Raw genomic sequence first — 20,587 nt, forward strand, 5'->3', positions numbered from 1 at the left:
AAGAGTCAAGGCTAACCCAAGGACAACAAGGAAGGAGCTCCGGGAAGATCTCATGGCAGTGGGGACATTGGTTTCAGTCAATACCATAAGTAACGTACTCCACCGCAATGGTCTCCGTTCCAGACGAGCCCGTAAGGTACCTTTACTTTCAAAGCGTCATGTCAAGGCTCGTCTACAGTTTGCTCATGATCACTTGGAGGACTCTGAGAGAGACTGGTTCAAGGTTCTCTGGTCTGATGAGACCAAGATCGAGATCTTTGGTGCCAACCACACACATGACGTTTGGAGACTGGATGGCACTGCATACGACCCCAAGAATAGCATCCCTACAGTCAAGCATGGTGGTGGCAGCATCATGCTGTGGGGCTGTTTCTCAGCCAAGGGGCCTGGCCATCTGGTCCGCATCCATGGGAAGATGGATAGCACGGCCTACCTGGAGATTTTGGCCAAGAACCTCCGCTCCTCCATCAAGGATCTTAAGATGGGTCGTCATTTCATCTTTCAACAAGACAACGACCCAAAGCACACAGCCAAGAAAACCAAGGCCTGGTTCAAGAGGCAAAAAATCAAGGTGTTGGAGTGGCCTAGTCAGTCTCCTGACCTTAACCCAATTGAAAACTTGTGGAAGGAGCTCAAGATTAAAGTCCACATGAGACACCCAAAGAACCTAGATAACTTGGAGAAGATCTGCATGGAGGAGTGGGCCAAGATAACTCCAGAGACCTGTGCCGGCCTCATCAGGTCTTATAAAAGACGATTATTAGCTGTAATTGCAAACAAGGGTTATTCCACAAAATATTAAACCTAGGGGTTGAATAATAATTGACCCACACTTGTATGTTTAAAATTTATTAAAATTTAACTGAGCAACATAACTTTTTGGTTTGTAAGATTTATGCATCTGTTAATAAATCCTGCTCTTGTGTGAAGTTTGAAGGCTCTAACTTATTTGCATCTTATCAAACCTGCTAAATCTGCAGGGGGTTGAATACTACTTGTAGGCACTGTATGATAGGTAACATCTGTGTAATAAATACTGATGTTCTATCCTCAGGATATTAAACTACCTGATGTGTATGGTCTCTGACCAGATGCACTGAATAGCATGGCTCCGCTCGCTGTCTAGCAGCTGCTGCCAAGACCTGCAGATCAGCAGGTTTGCTGCAGAGAATAGGGGCTGGCTGACAGTTCTAGGCAGTGGTCTCTACACAGTGAACAAAGTTTAGATATCTGGAATCCCCCAGAGCTAATAACAGTTGATCGGTGGAGGTGTCGGACCACCACTGATCTAATTCTGAGAATAGGTGATCGGTATTAGATCCAATGGACAACCCCTTTAAGGGTGGGACCAAACAGATCAGCTGGTCAGACGTCCACACAGCAAACGCTAGTGTGAATTTGCTGCAGATTTTCTACCTTTACATAATAATGTCACACTCACAAGTCATCCATTAGCCATTGTGCACTGCAGAGGCCTCAAACTTGTGGCTCTGTTAGGTTGCTGAGAAACTACATGTCCTAGCATGCACTGCCTGTCCAGGCTGGTAATTGTAAAGTCACACACGCAGCTCTACAGTGCCAAATTCACACTAACTATAGCAACGCGGTGACAATTGAAGTGTTATTATGTTAGTAGTAGTACGCATGCGCTTACCACGTGCCGTCTACTTCCGGGTTACCCAACCTTCTACGTTATCGAATTTCCAGCAGGCATGCGTAGTCACATAAACACTAAGATCCGTACTGCGCATGCTCTGCGAGTCTGCTGCACATGACCAACAAGCAGTGCGGCGCTTACCATCTAGCGCATGCGTCATGCGGGCTTTGCCTTTGGTTCCCGCGCGTGCGCGGAGCACAGTGTCTGGGAGGTTGCGGCTGACAAGGATTCCGGCAGCACCGGAGGGCGGAGATCGGGCCAGAGAGATCCGTGTGAGCGCTGCTTGTGGGGTCGGGCGTTCTGCGGGGGTGCATGTCTGTAGTTTTGTGTTTCCGTGGTCTTAGTGCCGGGGCAGGGTGTGTAGTGATGGGACATGGGGGTTGTTGGGACAGGGCACCGTCAGGGTTGTCATAGGGCAGTGACCATACTCCATATGTGCGCCCAGGTGCCTGGTTACATTGTATATACATTGTTCTCCACTGCCTCCCTGTGCCCTGCAGAGGGTGGGGGTGGTAGTAGGGAATGATTACAATGCCCTGACTGCAGTGTGGGGTCCAGCTATGGGAAAATAAAGGATGTAGCGTCACCATAGTCCGCAGCGCTGTACACAGCTTGTGTAGTCGCCATAACTATGTATCTAACCTGATATAGGGGGAAAAAACCTACAGATCTTACCTGTAGGTGATAAAATCCGCGACAGAATGTGGATGGGGCAGTAATATCCATGACATTGACCTGCCTGCCTTTTTTTTTTTAATTTTTTAGTAAAGGATCTTATGGCTTTTCCCCCAGCTGCAGTTTACCTGTGCTTTATTCACCCTTCCTGGGTCCAGCACTGGCTCTCAATCTCTGCTCCTGATGTCTGTTGTTGTCCGCAGCTCTGACGTCTCGCTGCCACCCATCAGTGGCTTGCACTGTCCGCTCGGCTGAATTCACTGATTGGCTGCAGTGCTTTTGATGCGACGTCAGCGCTGCAGACAAATAACAGACACTGGGCGCAGTGGCGGAGACTCAGCGCCGGACCTGGGAAGGGTGACTATACCTCTGTTTTTTTTCCACCTCGCGGGTTTCGCCTCCTTTAGTGTCGCAGAGGTACAATCCGTGGTGAAACCTCATATTAGGATACGGTCACGTGATGTAGAGGGGACCCATTGATAAGGGTTTGTTTTGGTTCTTCTGTCGCATGGAAAAATGGACCGATTTTCATCAGTGTTTTGGGTCATTTTGTCATCCGTGTTTGATCAGTGTGCCAGTTTCTACCATCAGTATTTTATCAGTGTTTCTTGTATGCAGAAAAATTGATTGTTTCTCTGATTGGAACTGATGGCACACAGTTGGTCATTGGTCTCCGTGCACCCTGCGCTCTGATATAACAACTGCAGCGGCATGTTTTTGCTGTAGGTCAGGTCACTCATTTTGGGCTTATGTTACCAAGGAAGCAGCAACAGGTGAATAATTGATCTTTTTGGTGGTCCCTGGGATTATTTTGCATTTTGATTCATTGGGTAGACTACCCCCATAGCAGAACGCCATCTTTGGATCTAGTGCCCCGCTCCTGCCTTGCTCGGTGTATTGGAATGATTTGGTATTGGATTGTATTTTATTTATTCTAATGTTGCACTTTTTGTTTCTTTTCTGCGTAGCTCCATTTTGATAGTGTTTTTGTTGCAATCACAATAGTTACCCTTGTTGTAAACGTCAGGTGTTTGTATCGGAGAACTGTTCTTCCTGCAGCTGTGGGTGCGGGGTCCACTGTCATGGAAAGGAAGCAGAGAAGTGGTCATATTTCCAGCTCATCCATTATTAATGATGTGGACACTAAGGGCCCGGATTTCACTTCATAAGGCAGCGTTCACATGTCCCTTTATCTTTCCTGTTTCAGACAAACGACAATGTAAGCAGTTTTAGCGTCTTGTAAATGCGTAATTCAGCAAACACTATGGGGCTCTGATTTTATTTGGGGTCCGGCTGTTTTCTGTTTATTTCTCAGATTGAAAAAGTTTTACATTCTGGACTTTTTAGTAAGATGAAATAAAAAGAATCCTGCACATCAAAAAAAAAAAAACAGTCATTCTTTGGTGGATGTGATGTGAATTGAGATTCTAATTCCTTTTTTCTGAAGCAGAAAAAATAAACGGACATTGAAGAGAGCCTGGGTTCTTTTCCGATGTCCAGTAGTTATAGCCCTTTTTTTTTTCTTGGATCTGTTTTGGATTCCCGAAAAAAAAAAAAAAAAAAAAAAACAGCCACAACATTCCACTACAAGAATGGAAGGAGGCAAGTGTGCCTCCTTTATTTCTAAGGGCCCAACTCTTCATTTGCTGTTTATTAAAGGGCCTTTTTTAAGTTCTATTTTTTTGCACTAAATTCTTCAAAATGGCGCAAGCAGTATTTGAGTTTAGTACAGGATCAAAACTCTTCCCCTTCCTTTTTTAACCAGATTTTGTGACTTTTTTTTTTTTTTTTACATCAAAAGTCGTAAATCCTATAGGGTGCGTTCATGCTGCATACAGGCACAAATCTTCCTACAAAACGGGCATCCGGTATATACACCGACGGGGTCATAGACTATGATGGTGCCGAGAGAGTGAACTTAGGCATTTCTATAGGGAAAACCTCAGATGCAGTACACTGTGGAGATATATATATGCATGTGTGTATATATAGGTACGTGTGTGTGTATATATATATATATATATATATATATATATTAGTCTAGAAAAACTTCGGCACACAATATTTGATGAATTCATTATTCCAAAGAGATGAAAAAACAAGCAACTGGACCAAAAATATATCATACAGATAATCAATTGTCGACGTTTCGGCTATTTAGCTTTTATCAAGATTTTTTCTGTATAAGGTTGGGTCCTAAATTGTAGAAACAGGGATTCATCTTATGCTCAATTCACACGAATAAGGTCCGGTTACCACCAAACGAGCCGTCCACAATACGCGCCGGCAGGAGCCAAGTAAGAGTGAGGTGTGTGTGTGTATATCAAAAGAATTCCAAGAGTGTGCAAAGCAGTAATCAAAGCAAAAGGTGGCTACTTTGAAGACCCTAGAATATAAGACATATTTTCAGTTGTTTCACACTTTTTGGTTAATTATATAATTACACATGTGTTAATTCATAGTTTTGATGCCTTCAGAGTGAATCTACAATTTTCATAGTCATGAAAATAAAGAAAACTCCTTGAATGAGGTGTGTCCAAACTTTTGGTCTGTACTGTGTGTGTGTGTGTATATATGTGTGTGTGTGTGTGTGTGTATGTATGTATGTATATATATATATATATATATATATATATATATATATATATATATATTGAACATTTTATTTTAATAGTAGAGCTAGTTATACACGTGACATTTTCACCAATCTCTCCAATAATGAGGGATCCCCCCGGCAATTGAATGTTTATTGCCATCTGTCCATATACTGTTAGGCCTCATGTTACGGTTTGATCTGACTTTTTTTTGTAAATTCTTTATTTTGAAAGTTTAAACATCACCATTAAACACAACACCAGTTCTCCGGTATAGTTGGCGAAATGTTAAGTAAGGGTTGGTTTAGGGCGAGGAAGAAGGGAAAAAAGAGGGAAAAATAGGTAAGGGAGAAAAGGAGTTTGATCTGACTTTTACTTGCATAGCGATACTAAATGTTTTGGTTTATTTTTCTTTTTAATTGGGAAAAGCTAATTAATTTAAACTATATCATATTTATCGAGACTTTCTTTACTCCTCTGGTTTGATTGCTTGTACTATATACTGCAATATAACAGTATAGTAAAATTACTGATGATTAGTGATGAGCGCATGTGCTTGGATAAGGTGTTATCTGAGTGTGCTTGGGTGCTATCCAAGTGTCTTCGGCGTGCTCGAATACTGTGTTTGAGTCACCGCGGCTGCATGTCTCACCGCTGCTCGATAGTTGTAACACGTGCAGGGATTTCCTGTTTGTTAGGTCATCCCTGCATGTGTTGTGGCTGTCGAACAGCAGTGAAACATGCAGCCGCGAGACATGCAGGTGCATATTATTCGAGCACGCGGAAGTCACTCGGTTAGCACCCAAGCACACTCAGATAACACCTTATCCCAGCACGGTCGCTCATCACTAATCATAACAAAGCCCCACCTGCAGCTGGGTTTCATAGAAGAAATAAGATGATGCTGCTGGGGCCCTCAGTAGGCTTATAGGGTGGAACGATGACCGCAGGAATTATTGTGCCACACAGTTGCACCGTTTACATGCTACTGACATAGATTGACAGCAGTGCTCAGAGCTAGCTCTGATCACTGCTGTTAGAGGCAGGTGCTGGCTGTATAAGGTAGCCGGCAATTGCCTTTTACTGAGCAGGCTTAGCTCCTAACTGAACATGGTGGTCACAAGATAGGTACTACAAATCCAACTATGGTGTCTTCACCATCTACACCAGCAGTCCCCAACCTTTCTGAGCTTGAGAGCCACATTGAACACTGTGAGGGAGTCGCGAGCCACATGTAGCACTGAGAGAGGATCGCGAGCCACATACAGCTCCCATCTGCTTCAAAGTAGTGTCAACCAAACCGCCATTACAGGTATAATGATAACCTAAGCTTTTCCACAAAAATCACTCCTAAGCAGAACACTGAGGTCCAGAGGTTCCCACAATATCCCCATTCAGTATTCTCCCGTCAAGGACTCCCTATGCACTGTCACATCAAGCTTTGAGCACCTCCTCTAACAGGTAGGACCATCCTCCAGCGTACCATACCTAAACCATCTCTAAACCGCTAAGACCAATATATGTGCATCCAGATCTGCTCTTCTGTGCAGGGCTACTCAAAAATTCACCATTTTGAAATGTAATACATTGAAAAATGGAATGCCTCACCATGTCAGTGTGCCTGGTAGCCTTGAATTTGTCAGCAGCGATCCAAAAAATTCCATCTGATCGTCGGATCACAATGAGAGGAAGAAAAAAGTTGTGGGATCACACAGCTGAATAATCAAAAACAATTCTTTATTTCATACCATCATAAAAACGTGTAGCTATATCCACAAATGGATAAAAACCGAGTCACATTCTTACGCGTTTCTGGCTATCAGCCCTTAGTCATAGTCATCACATTTTTATGATGGTGTGAAATAAGAATTGTTTTTGATTATTCAGCTGTGTGAGCCAACAACTTTTTTCTTCCTCTCATTTTAAGATGTGCTCTTCATACCTGTTTGCTAGATCTGCAGCTAATGCACCAAGCTGGCAGGTAGACGCGAGCCACAATTCATGGGACCGCGAGCCACAGGTTGGGGACTCCTTATCTACACGATGAATGTCATCAGTAATGGTACTAATCAGGGACACCTAGGACTGGAGGTGGCTCCATATGAGAACCATTAATGACTGTCCCCATGAGATCGAATAGCAGGAACTAGAGGAACCTTTCCAGGAAGAGAGAGTCCTCCGCACATTGATTATTTTGGTGGTGCTCCACATGACAGAGGGGCACAGGAAGGTTTTGTTTATCATAGGAGATATAATCTTCCTGTAAATCTTCTCCTCACGGTCAAGAACATTTCCTCTCGGAAATCCATTGTAAGAGTAAGTGACGATTGAGGACCAGTGCACAAGTCGGGCAGAAATACCAATTGTTGTTTTTTTTGCAAGATGTGTATGTAGTACAGTGCAAGGCGTGGATCATGGGGTGTATTTACCACATGATTAGTAACTACGCTTTATAAAGTGCTCCGTACACTACAACTTACGTGCAACATGCAGTTATTGCTGGTAATATTGAAAAGTTTAAAGGGTTTTTCCCGCAATGGCAATAGTTACTGCATGACTATTAATATTCAGTGCAAGACCATGTACCTTCTGTGACTTTTTTTTTCCATCTTTCCTCTTTGTTCATCCAGTTTAACATAGCTCAAGTGACAGTCTTATAATCTGCTATAATTACATTTTCCAGCAGCACCCTGCTTCTTCTTTGTGCTGCATGCTCTTCTCTATGCGTTTCTATAGTTTTAGATTTCAAAAACTGACCGTCACATCTAAGCATAGTGTGAACAGGTGCTTAACCTAGAGTCACCAACTCATATACATTCAAGTAAAAAAGGAAGCACACTGTAGCGCCATAACATGCAAACATGAAATATGAAAAATGAATTGCATTACTGCATTGGAAGTATGAAAAATTGAGAATTTTTAGCGCATAAAATGGCAAATTTTATGTGTACCTTGAAGCCACGGTAAGGCATTTCTCGTTTTCCAGGACCCTATTCATATGAAGACGTCAGTCTAAGTGAGGATTGGCATAGGGTCCTGGAAAAGGAGAAATGCCTTACCGTGGCTTCCAGGTACACATAAATTGGCCATTTTATGCCCTAAACTTTCTCAATGCAGTAATGCAATTCATTTTTCATATTTCATGTTGGCATGTTATGGTGCTACAGTGTGCTTCCTTTTTTGTTTAAATGTATATGAGTTGGTGACTAGGTTAAGCACCTGTTCACACTATGCTTATACTTGGATGTGACGGTCAGTTTTTGAAATCTGTATTCATTAACCTTCTGACTGAGCACTCCACCTGTTAGCCGCAGGCATTTTTAATTAAAGCAGGGCCACTACCCTTCCACAGAGATATAGACTTCAGTGTAAACAGAAGATTTGCATAGGTCCCCATTCAGATGAAGACTTAAGGGTGTGTGCACCCGCTGCGGATTCTGCTGCAAATCCACAGCGGTTTTGGTCCTGCGGATCTGCAGCAGTTTCTGCTGCGGTGTACAGTACCATAATATCCTATGGGAAATGGAAACCGCAGTGTAGACAGTGCAGATTTTTCCGCGGTTTCTAATCCGCAGAAAGAATTGACATGTCAATTCTTTCTGCGGATTCCGCTGCGGTTTACCATCTACTGCATTGTAGAGGTGATAAACCGCAGGGCAAAACTGCAGGCTAATCCGCATGTCTTTTGACCTGCGGATTTCACAAAATCCTGCACGCATCAATCCGCAGCAGAATCCGCAGCGTGTGCACACACCCTTAGTCTAAGTGAGGATTGGCATAGATAGGGTCCTGGAAAACGAGAAATGCCTTATCGTGTCTTCCAGGTACACACAACTTGGCCATTTTATGCGCTAAACTTGCATGTTATGGCGCTACAGTGTGCTTCCTTTTTTGTTTGAATGTTTCTATAGTTTTAGTAATGGAGAGAGATCCCAGCATAAGCAATTTATATGGATGAGATGACCATTGATGGTTTTGAATGTAGTGACTATGACACAGTATTGGACCAAACTTCATATTTTAATGCTGGTTCAAGAGGCTTTTTAGCACTTTATCATGCTCTCCCTTGAATGTTTAGTGGAGCTGAGCATAGGATCGCAGAGCTGTGCTACAACACGGCTGTTGGGGCTGAGAGTGCCGTGATGGTGTCTGTTTTATTTAATTGGGTCATGGGTGCATCTGTTTATTATGAATTGGATAACTATATTTGCACCTAATTACATTATCAGTGGTATCTTCAGTGCTGAGCACAGCTGAGCTGTGCTGGTAGGTATATAATGGATGCATGCAACTCTGCAGATATCAGTAGACGTAAGTGGTCTTGGATTACCACATTGGATAGCTGCAAGTTTCTGAATGTACCCTGCGCACTCGCATGACTTCATATGTTCTAGAGGTGCTGGAGGAGAGCTCCCTTTTATATGGACCCATTTCGGCAAGCTAACGAGTACAGGCTGATTGCCCAACGAATACTAACTGGAACAGAACAATTGTTAGGCTGTGTGCCCACGTAGCGTTTTTTAAGCGTTTCTGCAGCGCTTTTAGACAAGCGATTCTGCTTAAGAAAAGCATCCAATTGATTTTTAATAAAAAACGCACATGTTGTGCCAATGGTGCGTTTTTAACCGCTGCGGGAACGCTTAGCGATTAAAAACGCAGCATGTTCATTAAGTTTGCGGAGTCGCACGCGTTTCCGCATACCATCGATTATATAGGCAAAAACGTTTAGGAAAACGCATGCAAAAACGCTTGACAAACGCTTACAAAAGCGCATCAAGAAACGCATGCGTTTTCCCGGGAGCTAGGTGTGCGATTCTGCTCAGGTTTATTTTGCTTCAGAATTGCTACGTGGGCACATAGCCTTAGGCTGTGTGCCCACGTAGCATTTTTTTAAGCGTTTTTGATGCGTTTTTTTTGGGGTCAAACCGCATCAAAAACGCTTAAAAGAAGCATCCCATTCATTTAAATGCATTTTGGCCTTTTTGTGCCAATGGATGTGTTTTTTACCGCTAAGGAAACGCTTAGCGGTAAAAAACGCAGCATGTTCATTAATTTCCGCTTAGGTCCGCGTTTTTGGCTATTTCCTATAGTCCAAAAGACGCACAGAAAAAAACGCATCAAAAACGTGGAAAAAAAATGTGCGTCTTCTGAGAAGGAGAACCCATTTCCTGAGCGGTTAAAAAACGCTACGTGGGCACATAGCCTTAATGTGATTTTCTCTCTCCCCATTCAGCATCGTGATTTCGACATCGCATGCTCTGTTATCACCAAGTGAATAAATAATAATTTTATTTCTATAGCGCCGTCATATTCCGCAGCACTCAAGTGAAGTTGATATAAAGGATTTTTCTCCTACTCCTCATTGGGGGACACAGAGACAGTGGGTGTTATGCTGCTGGCCACTAGGAGGACACTAAGTAAACCAGAAAAAGTTAGCTCCTCCCCTGCAGTATACACCCTCTCGCTGGCTGAGATTCTCCAGTTCTTGCTTATTGTCTATAGGAGGCACTTGGGTCTGGCTTCAGACCCCACCATTTTTAATTTCATTTTTGAGTTTCTGTAAATTTTTATTTTTTAATTAACGGAGTGAAAGGGGCGACGGTTCCTTTCTACGGCCCACTCTCCCCCGAACCAACAGGCAAGCACGCGGAGTATACCTCCCCGTACACTTTCCTGCGACGAATGGGACTGATTCCTCTGACGATGGTCCCCTTACCGTCGGTACTCCACGGATATAAGGGCAAGCGCAACAGGACAAAGCACAGGAGTGCATGGAGAGGACTTGAGCAGCGCTTTTCAGATGCCCTGAATCAGCCCCAGAGCTCTCCATCCCCCTACCACCGATTGAGCAATACCCCTTTAAGACCTCCCAGCTCTGCTACATCGCCCGGAGGATGACACCTGCAGCTGGAAAACCTCGGACAGCGCGACCTGCCTGAGCACAGGAGTGGAGGTATGGGGTCGGGTCCTTCTTGTCCCCGGGAGAAGCGCTGACTTAGCATCAGCGGGTGGTACACTGGCGCCCGGTCGCGCCCCCCCCGGCCCGGCGCTTACTGCGGGGAGGCCAGAAATTTAATCCCCGGCTTTTCCGGCCTAATAGGCCGCAGTTTGAATGGCGCCGCCCTCACCAGCGCCGCCCCCCCCTCCCAGCACCTACCGCGGGTAAGCCAAAAATTTAGTCCCCTGCTTTTCCGGCCTACTAGGCTGCAATTTGAATAGCGCTGCCCGCGCTAACATCGCTGCCCCCTCCTCTTGGCGAATCTCATTCCTTACGAGATGCGCAATTCTAATCTCGGGGGCCATGCCTTTTACCTCAGCTGCCTTTAACCCTTTCAGGAGCACTATGCCTGCTCTGGACAGCCGGATACCGGGTGACACCACAGGGCCACCGCTTTCCTCCCGGGGGACACAGGACTGTGGGTAAGCTGCATCTACCCTCAGATTAAAGCTTAACCCCTTCCCGACACATTCCCTGCAGCTGCAGACACTCTGCCATTAACCCTTTCAGGGTCTCAATCTAAGGAGGCTAAACAGGCTGCTAAGAAGCACACTGCATTTTTTTTACCGTGTGTACCACTTGCAAGTCTGCCTTACCCAGTGCACAGACTAATCCGTTATGCATAGACTGCGACCCGTCCTGTGCTCCAACGCCCCTCGCCGGCCGCCGCTGCTGACTGGCCTCCTGCGTTTAGTACCCCTGAGTGGGCTGCGTCCCTGTCACAGACGGTGGAGTCTTTGACTCAGGCTATATTCTCCCTCCGGGAGGACTCTTAAGTCAGAAAGCGTCCTTACCTCCCGAGGAGGGCTCTGGCGTCGACCAGCAGGGTCCATACTCGTTCAAGGGATGGTCAGGTCTCTAGAAAGCGGACCCATGACGCGTCCCCTAGTCACGTTCCCACCTCAGCATTGACGACTCCTGTCTCTCGCTCTCCCTCGCCTGAGGTTCACAGCGAGCATGACTCTGAATTCGAATCTGACATTTCAGCCCCTCAGAATCCCCCATCTGATCAGGAGTCGCTTGATTCTCTTATAGAATCAGTCAACAGGATTCTGAAGTTGGATGAGGAAAATATTCCCGCTCCAGCACACCTTATTTCATTTAAGAATACCAAGCGTGTGCGCAGGTTATTTACCAGCCATCCGGTGTTTAAGGAAATTGTCCTGAAACATAGGGATAGGCCACATAAGCGGTTCACAGGGCAAAAGTCTACTCAGGCTAAATACGCTTTTGCTCCAGACCTAATGAAGGATTGTTATAGTCCCCTTCGGTGGACCCTCCTGTATCGCATCTAACTTCTAAAATGCTCCTATCTGTTTCTGAGGGTTCCTCAGTCAGAAACCCCTCCGATCGTCAAATTGACTACCTTGCCCGTTCAGTTTTTTGAAGCTTCAGGAGCAGTGTTTTTTTCCATCTTGGCAATTTGGGTCACAAAGGCAATGGCCGCTTGGGCAGAAGTCTTGATTACTTCCTTCCAGGGCACCAATCTTCCTCCGGAGGCAACCACTGTCGCCAGGCAGATAATTCACGCAGTGGACTTTGTAGTAGACGCTTCTTTTGATGCCGCCAATTGCACGGCTCAAACTGCCGCTAATGCGATCTCCATTAGAAGAGCCCTATGGCTCTGCGGCTGGCGGGCGGATGCCACATCTAAAAGATCGTTGACTTCTCTCCCTTTTCAAACGGGTCGTCTTTTTGGAGAGAAACTGGACCAGCTCATTTCTGATACAGGGGAAAAAGTAAATTCCTTCCTCAACAAAAGGCTGTTCGGCCGTTTCGCAACCAACAGCCGAAGCGTTTTCGATCTTTCCGCAACAATTCCGGTTGGTCCTCCTCTACCTTCTCTTCCGGATCAGGTCGGTCCCCGTGTGGCGACAGAGGCTCCCAGGTCTCATACAGACCTAACCGCTCTTGGAAACCCAGGCCTAGGGCTTCTGGATCTAGGGGAGCCAGATCTCATAGATCTACCCAATGACTTGTTGCGGTATCCGGCGGACACCGAAAAAGCTGGCGGTCGCCCACTTTCCTTCAGCCACACCTGGATCGCGGTTGTCCACGACAAGTGGGTCAGGGAGCTGGTGTCCACCGGATACAAGACAGAATTTTCTTCTCCCCCTCCATCTCAGGTTTTCCTTTCCTCTCCCCCCAAGAAAAAGACAAGAGCCTTCCTTCGGCCTGTTCAGGCTCTGCTAAGGGACAGAGTCATCATTCCGGGCCCTCATCACGAGAGGTTCAGGGGATTTTATTCAAACCTTTTTGTGGTTCCAAAAAAGGATGGGACGATGCGACCCATTCTCGATCTCCAACTGTTAAATCAGTTTGTCAAGGTACGGCGATTTCGAATGGAATCTCTCCGATCAATTGTCGCTTCCATGGAAAAAGGAGAGTTCCTAGCATCCATCGACATCAAGGACGCTTACCTTAACATTCCGATCTGCCCGTCCCACCAGCAGTTCCTGCGTTTTGCAATTCACTAGGAACACTTCGTTTGTTGCCTTGCCCTTTGGACTCGCCACTGCCCCAAGGGTCTTTGTCAGCGAGTGGTGATGTTACTGTATCGGGACGACCTGCTCATCAAGGGTCCATCCTTCTAGCCTGCTAGGAATCCGTGGATATAACAGTAAATAAACTTTCTCGCCTGGGGTGGAAGATAAACTTCGAAAAGTCTTTCCCAAAACCGGCTCAGCAGATTTCCTTTTTAGGAATGATCTTGGACACTTCCCACAGGTTGGTCATTCTCCCTCCAGAAAAGACCCAAGCCTTACCACAGGCAGCGCGGACTCTTTCCCAACCTATTTCTCACTCCATTTGTTTCAGCATGAGAGTTCTCAGAAAGATGGTGGCAGCATTGGAAGCAGTTCCATTTTCACAGTTCCACCTCCGTCCCTTTATAACATGAGTTGCTGTTCGCTTGGGACAAGAACCCGTTCTCCCTGGACCGTCGGATCCTTTTGTCCCTGCGGGTCAGGCAAGCCCTCAGGTGGTGGACGCTGAAGTCCTCCCTGAATCAAGGGAGGTCTTTTCTTCCAGAAAGACAGTTGGTAGTAACCACCGACGCAAGTCTTCTTGGCTGGGCTGCGGTCTTTAGTCACCACACGGCACAGGGTCGTTGGTCAACTCGAGAGTCACGTCTCCCCATCAACATTTTGGAGATACGAGCGATCAGATTAGCTCTACGGAGTTTCCACCATCTCATCGCTGGTCACCCCATTGGGATCCAATCCGACAACGCCATGGCTGTAGCGTATATCAACCGCCAGGGAGGTACCCGGAGCAGGATGGCCATGCATGAAGTGAGTCACATCCTCCATTGGGCTGAGACCAACCATTCGCCCATCTCAGCAATCTACATCCCAGGCGTAGAAAATTGGGCGGCAGATTTTCTCAGTCGCCAAGGCATTGCCTCGGGAGAGTGGTCTCTTCATCCTGAAGTCTTTCAGCAGATTTGTCATCGTTGGGAGACTCCGGATGTGGATCTCATGGCCTCAAGACTAAACAACAAGGTTCCTCGGTTCATTGCACGATCCATGCGCCATCGGAGCGGACGCCCTAGTTCTGCCATGGCATCCGTTCCGGCTCCCGTACATCTTCCCCCCTCTTCCCTTCCGAGGGTCATCAAGAAGATCAGAGCGGAGGGAGTACCAGTGATCCTAGTCGCGCCAGATTGGCCGCGCCGAGCATGATATGCAGAACTAATACAACTAGTCGCCAACGTCCCCTAGCGACTTCCAGATGGCATGGAGCTACTCTCGCAGGGCCCGATTTACCACCAGATCTCCGGGGCCCTGTCTTTGACGGCGTGGCCGTTTGAATCCTGGATTTTAGCACAGGCTGGGTTCTCTCACGACGTGATTTCCACCATGATTAGTCCTAGGAAGCCTGTGTCCATGTGCATCTATCACCACACCTGGAAAACCTTTTCGTGGTGCAAGGATCATGGTCGATCACCTCTGGTGTTTTCCAGCCATATTGGAATTCCTTCAATCCGGATTAAAATCAGGCCTCGCGCTTAGCTCGCTCAAGGGCCAAATTTCAGCCTTGTCAGTGCTTTTCCAACGCAAAATTGCCACCAAACTTCAGGTCAAGACGTTCATTCAGGCAGTTTCCCATGTGGCGCCTCCTTATAGAAGGCCATTGGAATCATGGGACCTTATCCTGGTTCTCGGAGCCTTACAGGAGGCTCCTTTCGAACTGCTGCAGGACGTGTCACTGACCATCCTCTCTTGGAAGGTGGTCTTTCTAGTGGCAATTACGTCAATCAGACGAGTTTCGGAATTGGCAGCCCTGTCCTGTCATTCTCCATTCTGAATTTTCATCAGGACAAGGTAGTTCTCAGGACGTCCCCGTCCTTCCTGCCCAAGGTCGTCTCCTCTTTCCATCTCAACAAGGAAATTGTTTTGCCTTCCTTTTGTCTGGCGCCAGTGCATCGCATTGAGAAGGCACTCCACACCCTGGATGTGGTTAGGGCGCTGAGACGGTACATCTCGCGGACGGCTACCTTCCACAAGTCAGATGCCCTGTTCATGCTTCCAGAGGGGCATAGGAAGGGTCTAGCCGCATCAAAAGCAACGCTAGCCAGGTGGATTTGCTTAGCGATTCAGGAATCCTACCGTGTCAGGAACGCGCCTGTCCTAGCGGTGATTAAAGTGCACTCTACCCGGTCAGTGGGCGCTTCTTGGGCCATTTGGCACCAGGCCTCAGCAGAACAGGTCTGCAAGGCTGCGACTTGGTCCAGTCTACATACTTTTACAAAACATTACCAAATTCTTTCTCAGGCCTGTCCACAAGGCAGCGACTTGGTCCAGCCTGCATATCTTTACAAACATTGCCTAATTTATTCTCAGGCCTCTGCGGATGCAGCTCTCGACAGACGCATCCTGCAATCGGCAGTACCTCAGTGTTGACTCAGTGGTACATGGGGTATTAGCAGATTTATGCTCCCCACCCAGGGACTGCTTTGGGATGTCCCACTGTCTGTCCCCCAATGAGGCGTAGGAGAAATTGGGATTTTTGTGTACTCACCGTAAAATCCTTTTCTCCGAGCCAATCATTGGGGGACACAGCACCCACCCTGTTTAGCCTATTGGTTCACTGTAGCATTCTTAGGGTTTGACATAGTTATGGTTATTGTTGCCTATTTATGCTCCTACTGCTTTTTTCACCGAATTGGAGAAATCTCAGTCAACGAGAGGGTGTATACTGCAGGGGAGGAGTTAAATTTGTTATGGTTTACTTAGTGGCCAGCAGCATAACACCCACTGTCTCTGTGTCCCCCAATGATTAGCTCGGAGAAAAGGATTTTACGGTGAGTGCACAAAAATCCCTATTTTTTAATGCCAGCATAAGTGATCCAATAATTCCATGAACTAGTGTTTTGCCTGTTTAACCAGTGATTGCCAGCATATTTGCACGTACCTAAAATGGGGAATGAGCTTCGCCGATTGTTGACCACCTGCACCTCTAGCTGCTGCTAAACCCCCTTTGGTGATGTCGTAGAGAAAAATTGTAAAATCCATAAAGACATCTCAGGAGAGAGGACACATCACCCTCACAGTGAACATATGGGATTAATTATAACTGGGAATTGAGAGATGACACTTCATACTCCACTGAAGTAGGAACTCCTGCCTTGAACAGCCAAGTCCCACAGGGGATTTGATGAAAACCAGCCTATAAGCCTACTATTTGTGTTGTGTACTTTAAGGCATCGAAGTACAGGGGCTTTGTCTGTTCAGAAGATTTATCTCAAACACTCTGGAGCCAATGTTTAGTGAATATTGGGGTTTGCATCGATCCGATCTTTACGGGAGATATGTTTTTGTCGATGTAGCGATTGGATGAACATAACGCATTCACGCACATCACCGTAAAGTCATTCTAACACCTCTGACTTATTAATGGGTCAGATGTATGATGCTATCCATGCCATGTTTCATCTCTACAGAAAGGTAAAATTGTGATTGGAAACATGACAACAATACAGTTAGGTCCATATTTATTTAGACAGAGACAACATTTTTCTAATTTTGGTTCTAGACATTACCACAATGAATTTTAAACAAAACAATTCAGATGCAGTTGAAGTTCATACTTTCAGCTTTCATTTGAGGGTATCCACATTAAAATTGGATGAAGGGTTTAGGAGTTTCAGCTCCTTAACATGTGCCAGCCTGTTTTTAAAGGGACCAAAAGTAATTGGACAGATTAAATAATTGTAAATAAAATGTTCATTTCTAGTACTTGGTTGAAAACCCTTTGTTGGCAGTGACTGCCTGAAGTCTTGAACTCATGGTCATCACCAGACGATGTGTTTCCTCCTTTTTGATGCTCTGCCAGGCCTTCACTGCAGTGGTTTTCAGTTGCTGCTTGTTTGTGGGCCTTTCTGTCTGAAGTTTAGTGTTTAACAAGTGAAATGCATGCTCAATTGGGTTGAGATCAGGTGACTGACTTGGCCATTCAAGAATATTCCACTTCTTTGCTTTAATAAACTCCTGGGTTGCTTTGGCTTTATGTTTTGGGTCATTGTCCATCTGTAGTATGAAACGACGACCAATCAGTTTGGCTGCATTTGGCTGGGTCTGAGCACACAGTATGGCTCTGAATACCTCAGAATTCATTCGGCTGCTTCTGTCCTGTGTCACATCATCAATAAACACTAGTGACCCAGTGCCACTGTCAGCCATGCATGCCCAACCATCACACTGTCTCCGCCATGTTTTACAGATGATGTGGTATGCTTTGGATCATGATCTGTACCACGCCTTTGCCATACTTTTCTCTTTCCATCATTCTGGTAAAGGTTGATCTTGGCTTCATCTGTCCAAAGAATGTTCTTCCAGAACTGTGCTGGATGTTTTTTTTTAGCAAAGTCCAGTCTAGCCTTTTTATTCTTGATGCTTATGAGTGGCTTGCACTGTGCAGTGAACCCTCTGTATTTACTTTCATGCAGTCTTCTCTTTATGGTAGATTTGGATATTGATATGCCTACCTCCTGGAGAGTGTTGTTCACTTGGTTTCTCTTCACCATGGAGATTATTCTGTGATCATCCACCACTGTTGTCTTCCGTGGGCGCCCAGGTCTTTTTGCATTGATGAGCTCACCAGTGCTTTCCTTTTTTCTCAGGATGTACCAAACTGTAGATTTTGCCACTTCTGATGTAGCAATTTCTCGGATGTTTTTTTTTCTTTTTTTGCAGCTTAAGGATGGCTTGGTTCACCTGCATGGAGAGCTCCTTTGTCCGCCTGTTTCCTTCACAGCAGAACCTTCCAAATGCGTGCACAACACCTCAAATCAACTCCAGGCCTTTTATCTGCTTAATTGAGAATGACATAACGAAGGGATTGCCCACACCTGTCCATGAAATAGCCTTGGAGTCAATTGTCCAATTACTTTTGGTCCCTTTAAAAACAGGGTGGCTCATGTTAAGGAGCTGAAACTCCTAAACCCTTCATCCAATTTTAATGTGGATACCCTCAAATGAAAGCTGAAAGTCTGAACTTCAACTGCATCTGAATTGTTTTGTTTAAAATTCATTGTGGTAATGTCTAGAACCAAAATTAGAAAGATGTTGTCTCTGTCCAAATATATATAGACCTAACTGTATCTCCCACCTGGGTCCTCTAGGGTTGAAGATATTCTAAAAGATCTAGCTCATACCACGAACAGCCCCCTCATGAGTTCACCACGGGGAGGTATATGGGCTTAACCTTGATATAATAAAAAATAACAGTTTTTTTTTTCTTGTCAATCCAGGAGGGTACAGCTTGCTGCAGTTTTATCAATTTTCCTAAGAAATACCTTCCTCCACTAAGTTCTGAGCCTCTTCCGTGACCGGTTTAGTACTTTTTTCTTTTGTTTTCCCTTTTATCTCATGTAATTTGTATACCATATTGTTTTTTGCCCATTTTGTAACCTCCCATTTTTTATAGACACTGCCTACCTTTCTGTATTAAATATATACAATTTAATAGCTCTGTTCCTGTTGCTCTGTAAACCGCTCCCCTGATGTCATACGCTACGTGAAATGGATGACCAATCAGCCTGTATAAGCGATTGGTGATAGCTAGTAGTTTCTTGGTGTTATTGTGGAGTTGGCAATGACCATACTAGGGTATGGATATAGTCCATGTGTTAGAATCTGGCCATGTGATTGGAGCCTATTATGGCGCTGAGCATGTGCACACCTCGCTACCATGGTCACCATCTCTTATTTTCCATCAGAATGCTTGGTATAATGAGAACGGGTGATATATATTCGTTACACCCTGTCCCGGCTCCATTCTTTCAGCGCTGGTTTATAGTATAGAACCCCTCTAATCTGACTACTAATCACTGTAGGAATTTGCTAGTGGGCGTTGTGTGCGCTCCAGGCTGTTTTGCGGGTTGGGTCACATAATGAGCTGCGTGGGGATGCTGCTTTGTCATTGATGAATGCTGGGTGTTTGTGGCTCATGCATTTATGACTCCTGCTGTGTAATTAGCTCTTAAGGTATATCCGAACATACAAATTTTCTGCTGCTAATTTTGCTGCAAAGACGGCTGTTACATGCTGATTTCTTGCTGATTTTTTTGTGCAGATACCACAGATTGCAAAGGGCAAAATCTGCTGTGAAAATCAATTTAGATTTTTTTTTTAGGAGGGATTTCCTAACAAACATGCATTAGCGTATCGTCTGAGCCTGTCGATATCAGCAGACTTGGCCGAAAGTCTGATGTGCATAGAGACCTCGAAACTTTCCGCTGACAGTTGAAGTTTAGAGAGATAAGGATCTGACTCTAGATAAGTGGATCAATTCCCGGGACTCCGGTCCAGGTCAGTGGTACCTGGCAGCTAGACAGGAGGCTCACAAGTCTACCTTTTGGCGTCCGTGGGTCACCTTTTTATTTGCGAGGACTGGCGTGACGTCATCTGTGCGTCACGTCGCGCCAGTCCTGACAAATCATGACAAAAAAATGCAAACCCAAGAAAAAAATTAAATAAGCATAAAAGTTTTAACCATGCCTACTCCCCAAAAGAAGGCGGAAAGACAATGATTAATTGGGGACATGGTCTCCTTCGGGGGCAATATTTTATTTTAGCTAAAAATGAGTTCAATTGGGTTTCCTAAAAATTCATGCATAGTTTGGCTTTCTATAGTTTCTGTATTGAATTTTCTATTACTGGCTGCAGAATGAGTTAACTGAGAATCTATCAGTGAGCTCATTAAGAGCTTTTATAGCTTTTTTTTTTTTTTTTTGTTGTTGTTCTGAGCTCCTCTTAGCCAAAGTTGAGCTGATTTTTGTGGTCCTCAGTCTGCTTAGAGAAGCTTGGACAAATGTATACACCCTCCCTTCAGAACCAGATCTTTGATAGATTATCAGTTAACTCATCCTGCAGCCAGCAAGTTGTCTTCTGAAAATACATGATGCTTGGTCAGTGCATTTGTTTTGTTTATTTTAGGAATCTTATTTTTCATCTTTCTGAAACTACTCTTCCCGCAGAATCGAGGGTGTGCCCAGATATTTAATGGAATTGGTCACCAGGTTTATGTTGCCCTGTGTAAGAGCAACATAAAGTAATGAGACACCCCGATTCCATCACTGGATCACATTTTTTCATCTACTATTAATCATGAAATCGTGTCTTAGGCTGAGTATACAGTCTCTGTAATCATGTGCGGCTG

At 45.3% G+C, this 20,587-nt stretch overlaps 1 protein-coding gene across 9 annotated transcripts in view; it reads left to right on the top strand.

Annotated features, from left to right (window-relative positions):
- The first annotated feature begins 1,748 nt into the window (after positions 1 to 1,748).
- GAPVD1 (GTPase activating protein and VPS9 domains 1) overlaps positions 1,749 to 20,587 on the top strand; it is a 101,527-nt gene continuing 82,688 nt past the window's right edge. For 5 of the 9 annotated variants that reach the window (XM_073590738.1, XM_073590740.1, XM_073590745.1 and 2 more), the window contains exon 1: positions 1,750 to 1,929. In XM_073590738.1, the coding sequence (XP_073446839.1) occupies positions 1,750 to 1,929 (180 nt within the window). Of the gene's footprint in view, positions 1,930 to 20,587 lie in introns of all 9 variants that reach the window. The other 4 variants (XM_073590743.1, XM_073590744.1, XM_073590746.1 and 1 more) reach the window with 2 other exon arrangements.

This window comes from Dendrobates tinctorius, unplaced genomic scaffold, assembly GCF_039654945.1.
Source record: "Dendrobates tinctorius isolate UK_male_01 unplaced genomic scaffold, ASM3965494v1 ptg000120l, whole genome shotgun sequence".
Lineage (NCBI taxonomy): Eukaryota > Metazoa > Chordata > Amphibia > Anura > Dendrobatidae > Dendrobates > Dendrobates tinctorius.